The sequence below is a fragment of the Sprattus sprattus genome (genome assembly GCF_963457725.1).
Source record: "Sprattus sprattus genome assembly, chromosome: 17".
NCBI classification, from domain to species: domain Eukaryota; kingdom Metazoa; phylum Chordata; class Actinopteri; order Clupeiformes; family Clupeidae; genus Sprattus; species Sprattus sprattus.
Genome location: NC_137915.1, coordinates 4,672,585 through 4,678,938, shown reverse-complemented (window position 1 = coordinate 4,678,938; position 6,354 = coordinate 4,672,585). Strand labels below are relative to the sequence as shown.

The following is a 6,354-nucleotide window of genomic DNA, read 5'->3' as shown; positions in this document are numbered from 1 at the left end:
GTCTCCATGGACTGGACTGCCTGGTGTAGCTGTATCAGATGCAACGGCATAGGCAGGTAACGCTGCATCTTGGGCTGCAGGTTCAGCGGCGGCTGGGTCTGTAGGTTCAGCGACGGCAGGGTCTGCAGGGTCAGCTGCGGCGGTGTCTGCAGGGGCAGCTGCGGCGGTGTCTGCAGGGGCAGCTGCGGCGGTCTCTGCAGGTTCAGCGAAGGCTGTGATAGAAAGCTAACAAGCTCTACTGTAGACAAAAGACAAAAAGGACACCCTTCAACAACCACAACTTTCTGGGTCACATCGACATTTTATTAATCAAAAGTGATGTTTTCAAAGTCATGGTACTAATGCATCTCATACCAGTTTTAGAAATGTCCTTTAGTCCCTGCTGGAGTGCATCCTCTAGTTTCCCCCAAAGCTGAGAAAGTCTTTCTTTTACTTGATCAAAAGATAGATCTGTGTGGACCGTGTGTCTGGGTGAGGTGTCAGGAGCAGAGGAAGAACAGAGAGACTGGAAACTCTACAATGAGACAGAAAAAGAGCCAAAAGCCATTAAACATGGCACACAAACATTAAACTTCCTCCAGGCCCTACTGGAGCATTTTGGCCCAGACCAAGGCATCCAGTGCCCTGCATCACAAATATAGACACCGGAATTGGTGTGAAAATGAGGTACTCGTCATTTTGTATTAAACAATTGAGGTGCAGGAGACTTTTTAAAAGACCCATCCAATCTGACAAGTCCAGCTCCAGTCTAGTCCTAGTCAGATCAGATCGAATGCAATGCAAAATGGCACTGATGTTAGAGGTTATGAATGCTTTATCATTTTAAATATTACAATCACAATGTTTCTGCATGGGGCATAGCGAAAATGAAGAAGAGTTTCCTTGGTTAAATTATCTTCTCTTTTATGTTTACCTCATTACCAAAGAGCACCTGAATAGGAAACTGACGTTTTGACTGACAGGTAGAGCAGTCTAAACAGTGACTTTTTACAGAACTGCAAAAATAAACTAATCTCTTCTGTGATAATGCATCATATCTGAGTAGTGACAGTACCTGAAGGAAACAAATGTGGTTGTCAGTGTGCGAAAGTTGCTCCAGCTCAGCATCTCTCTTCTTCAGCTCAGCAATCTCCTGTTCCAATTTCTCCATGAGTTCTTCAGCTCGACTCACTTCAGCCCTCTCCTGATCTCTGATCAGTTCTCTCACCTCAGAGCGTCTTCTCTCAATGGAGTGGATCATTTCAGTAAAGATCCTCTCACTGTCCTCCACTGCTGCCTGTGCAGAACTCTGTTTGGACACAAGACAAGACACAAGACATAAATTGCTACAGCAGTCTCTTATTAATTCCTCTGGTTGATAGAACTCACCTGAAGAGTTTTCACAGCCTGTCTCAGGTCATGCAGTTCATTCTCTTTTTCCTGGATTATCTGTTTTGATTTTCTCTGAGTATCACCCAACAGTTTCTGTGAACAGGTAAATCTATTAGAGTTGTGTATTCAACGTATTGAAAGAATAAAACCATGTATTAGTACTGATAGTCACTTTCATGATTAAAAACGTTAAACTCAACATTGACATTTTTCATTTAACCTTAATCATAAACCATATTCATGTTGATGTATCAAATGCAGGATTGAAATCAAGAAATTTGTTTGAGAAACAAAACTGAGAATAAACTCAGATGCAGAATGCTACTGTTATTCACATTCACGTGTATATCAGTGCACAATAACACATTTTAGCTGGAAGGCCTGTATCAGTATCAGGAGTACCGGATAAGCAAGTCTCACCTGTTTCTCAGTTCTCTCTGCTGCAGCTGAAACAGTTTTATGTCCATTATGTTCATCCATGACACACAACACACATATGCATCTCTGATCAGTGCGACAGAAGACCTCTAATAGTTTATCATGATGAGAGCAGATAAGATCTTCGAGTTTACCAGCAGCTTCAATCACTTTGTGTTTCTTCCCTGGATCGAGATTATTATGATCTCTGAAGTGAGTTTCACAGTAAGAGGCCAGACACATCAGACAGGACTTGACTGCCTTTCGTTTTCTCCCAATGCAGACGTCACACTCCACATCTCCAGGTTCAGCATAACAGTGAGTAGGTGGAGCAGCCTGGAGTCCCATAATCTTCAGCTTCTCCACCACTTCAGCCAGCATGGTGTTTCTGCACAGAACTGGCCTTGGTGTGAAGGTCTGTCTGCACTGTGGGCAGCTGTGGACTCCCTTTAGATCTTCCTGATCCCAGCAGCTCTTGATACAATCCATACAGAAACTGTGTCCACAGGGAATTCCCACAGGATCCTTCAGTAGATCAAGACAGATTGGACAGCTAAACTGGTCCTGACTCCATAAAACACCGGCCTCTGCCATTTTGGGTTACTCTCTGTATGTCTCTGTGTATTTTCTTTTCTCTCTCCGTTCGTGTCGTTTACTGTTGTAATCTCTTCCTGAAAGTCAAGTTACAGGCAGAACTGAGTTTCGTTTCTCTGAAAAGGGCTGAGCACTGAGGGGTGGGAGTGGCTTCCTAAGTCTGTGAGAGAGGGAGGAAGTGGGAGGGGCAGCAGTGCAGAGAGCACAAGAGAACAACACTACCTCATGTTAACCCAAGAGAAGGATTATGGGAAACAGGACACAGGAAAAATATCACATAGAAAGGCAGACATTAGGTTCACATTATAACAAATTGTCTTCTTTGTAGAAACCGAATTTATTACATTATTTTTTCAACATACTGTAGGGGTCCATATTTTCAAAAATAAATAACACAATAAAAAAAGAATGGTATCACCCAAAAATAAGCTCCTCTTCTCTTGCAAAAAAGGATGTAATAATCAAAGTACCGATTATTCCAATGATTCCCAAACAGGCAAGTAAGAGAGGATATACTCCATTAACAGGCCACAGGCTCCTTACAGAAATCCTCCAGTTTATTTTGTTTGGCACACACAATGGCTTCTCCACCTGCTAGGAAAGTCTCAGAGAAACACCATGGAAGTCATGGATAAATGTTCACACATAACTGAACGAAACCTCAAAGGAGTCTCTGGCTCCTCCTTGTTTTAAGTCAAAATATGACCACCCATGTGTGATCAAAGGCTGGGCTACTGCATTCAGTTTTTGATCAACACCCAGTGCTGCTTTTAGAAAAAAATTATTAGACAAATTAAAACATAAATACCAGCGCAAATAAATAAACCCATCTTATAGGGACCTACTGAATAAATGTAAAATTTTTACCAAATATTTCAAAGAATGGGGGGGGAGAGGTGTAGGCTTAAGGTTTCTACAAGTAGACCAAGTGGAGACAATATATTTGCAAACTTATCATATTATTATCTATACTATTCTAGGCAGCGTCCCTACTAATGCTGAGACCAGACCTACGCCCTTGGTCTCTGTCTCTGTGTCTGAGTCTGTCTCTGTCTCTCTGTTTTTAGGTGTGTAAATGTTAGTTAATGATACCATTTAGGACTCTTTACATTCATGGAAACATTTCAGCTATTGCTGGCCACTAGATGTCTATAGGAGTTGTACAGACTCAGAGGGGGTTGTGAGAGTGAGGGCGGGGTTGTGAGAGTGGGGGCGGGGTTTGGAGAGTGGGGGCGGGGTTGGGAGAGTGGGGGCGGGGTTGGGAGAGTGGGGGCGATGGTAAAAAAAAAAAAAAATTAAAATGTTTGGAGAATTTTCTATATGTAGCTGCTGTTGTGCGTTTCTAAATCATTTCTGCATTTCCTTAATGTTATATAACATTTTAGAGGACTAAACAGGCTAGAGTAGGCGCCTCATCTCTTAAGATTCCATAATAGAATTTTGACATGAGCGTGAGCGCCGTGACCGCTGAACACACAAGCAATTAGAACTAGGCTACGAGTAGTGAGTTGGTTGGATGGAAGATGGATAAAGCAAAAAAGCTGTCGGGAGCTGAAAACAGGTGGTTGTGAGAGTGGGGGCGGGGTTTGGAGAGTGGGGGCGGGGTTGGGATAGTGGGGGTGGAGTTGGGAGAGTGGGGGTGGGGTTGGGATAGTGGGGGCGGGGTTGGTAGAGTGGGGGCAGGGTTGGGAGAGTGGGGGCGGGGTTGGATAGTGGGGGCGGGGTTTGATAATGAGGGCGGGGTTGTGCGTGTGGGGAGAGTGGGGGCGGGGTTGGGAGAGTGGGGGAGTGGTTGGGATAGTGGGGGGGGTTGGATAGTGGGGGCGGGGTTGGGAGAGTGGGGGCGGGGTTGGGAGAGTGGGGGCGGGGTTGGGAGAGTGAGGGCGGGGTTGGGAGAGTGGGGGCGGGGTTGGGATAGTGGGGGCGGGGTTGGGAGAGTGGGGGCGGTGTTGGGAGAGTGGGGGCATGTTTGGGAGAGTGAGAGTGGGGGCGTGGTTGGGAGAGTGGACAGAGAGTTGTGAGAGTGGAGGCGGGGTTGTGGGCGCAAAAAGTGGGTATGCGCTGTATGCGGTGCATAGGGGCGCCGCACCATGGAGGCGCCAAAGCGATGGTAAAAAAAAAAAAAAATTAAAATGTTTGGAGAATTTTCTATATGTAGCTGCTGTTGTGCGTTTCTAAATCATTTCTGCATTTCCTTAATGTTATATAACATTTTAGAGGACTAAACAGGCTAGAGTAGGCGCCTCATCTCTTAAGATTCCATAATAGAATTTTGACATAGAAGAGGGAGCGTGAGCGCCGTGACCGCTGAACACACAAGCAATTAGAACTAGGCTACAAGTAGTGAGTTGGTTGGATGGAAGATGGATAAAGCAAAAAAGCTGTCGGGAGCTGAAAACAGAAAAAGAAAGAGGGAAAAGGAGAAGACATGTCAGGGGATGCAACAGCAATTAAATAAGTGGAAGGTGAAAGGCAACAGGTAGGTTTTAAGGTGACTTTACGTTTGTGCTTGGAGGCTTGTAAATAATGTTAACAGACTAGCTAGCAGGCTAGCTAGCGTTTGCAAACATAGAAATGTAGCAGCCAAATGGGGGTTTATGGCTAGCTTAAGCCTCATCAATTAGGCTGATGATAGCTACATTTAGATTTGGGTTAAACCCTACTGTAATCCCATGTATGACACATCTCAATGTTATTAAGGCAAAATAACAACTGGTAAATATTAGGTGGCAGACGGGCTCTGGTAACATTCACAGTAACTAACAAGAAGCTGGAAACGTAACTCTGGTCACCATTAACTGTTCATGTTAGCTGTGCTGTCAAACATTCAGGCTGATGCAATACTAGATAAATGGGCAAGTGCAAAGGCACGGCGTGTTATTATTTAGTAGCAACTAAAGAGCACTGTAGAATATTTTGGTAGCAGCATTGTTACACATCATCACCTTAAAGGCACCCAGTGCAACTTTCGAGTCTTTCAATTTCTAGTCTTTTTTACACGTAGTAAGTTTCAATAACTCCATACCATTACATACCGACATTCAAGCAGCAAAGATGAGACGTCGTTGTGTGGTGAGAACTGATAGAAAATCGATAACAACAACAATCGCCGCCATTTTCTTTATTTTTTGTAACCTACCAGTCAATGGAAAAATGGCTTCTCCCCACCGGCGATTGTTGTTGTTTACGATTTTCTATCAGTTCTCACCACACAACAACGTCTCATCTTTGCTCCTTGAATGTCGATATGTTATGGTATGGAGTTATTGAAACTTACTACGTGTAAAAAAGACTAGAAATTGAATGTTTATTTTTCATTGAATGTTTACATAAAGTTGCACTGGGTGCCTTTAAAAGATCTTTATTTGTAGGCTTACTTTTGCGTTTTAAGGCATTATGTTGCAATGGTTAACATTATAATGTTAATGTTTGCAACTGTTTATTATTTGTTAACATTGTTACTAATATATATATATATTTGTGTGTGTGTGTGTGTGTGTGTGTGTGTGTGTGTGTGTGTGTGTACAGTACATACTGTATGCACCATAGGGTACCATTACCATTATGCAGTGGCTGATATACTTTAAAATAAACCTTTATTATTTAAAGCCCATACATGATGATGTCTGGCAAACTTATTTATTTATTTGTTTAAGAAAAGAAAAAAAAAACGTGGGGGTGGGGGGGGGGGGCCAAAATTGTTGCTGCATACCCCCCTGACACTGGGCAGTTGCACCCCTGGTTAGGAGAGTGTGGGAGGGGTTGCAGAGAGATTGTAAGAGAGGATGAGAGGAGCAAACACTGGTGGTAGCAGCACAGAAGCAGCACGTGTTATGTGACATCGAACTACGTCGGTATTAACGGTATTGTCTCATCCTATATCTCGTTTGAAAAATAAATCAGTGTTACTTAAATACCGATATATTGAGTCCTACTTCATCTGGAACTAACAAGTCTGAATGTAGTCAATTC

The 6,354-nt window shown here is 43.4% G+C and overlaps 1 protein-coding gene across 1 annotated transcript in view; it reads right to left on the bottom strand.

The window, feature by feature from the left end:
• LOC308378246 (uncharacterized protein) overlaps positions 1-2,382 on the bottom strand; it is a gene marked incomplete at both ends in the record, with an annotated part of 21,896 nt that extends 19,514 nt beyond the window's left edge. The window contains 5 exons of the mRNA XM_080855107.1: positions 1-238; positions 355-514; positions 1,055-1,288; positions 1,369-1,464; positions 1,792-2,382. The exon at positions 1-238 is cut by the window's left edge and continues 201 nt beyond it. Of these exons, the coding sequence (XP_080711233.1) occupies positions 1-238; positions 355-514; positions 1,055-1,288; positions 1,369-1,464; positions 1,792-2,382 (1,319 nt within the window). The remainder of the gene's footprint in view (positions 239-354; positions 515-1,054; positions 1,289-1,368; positions 1,465-1,791) is intronic.
• Positions 2,383-6,354: the final 3,972 nt, after the last annotated feature.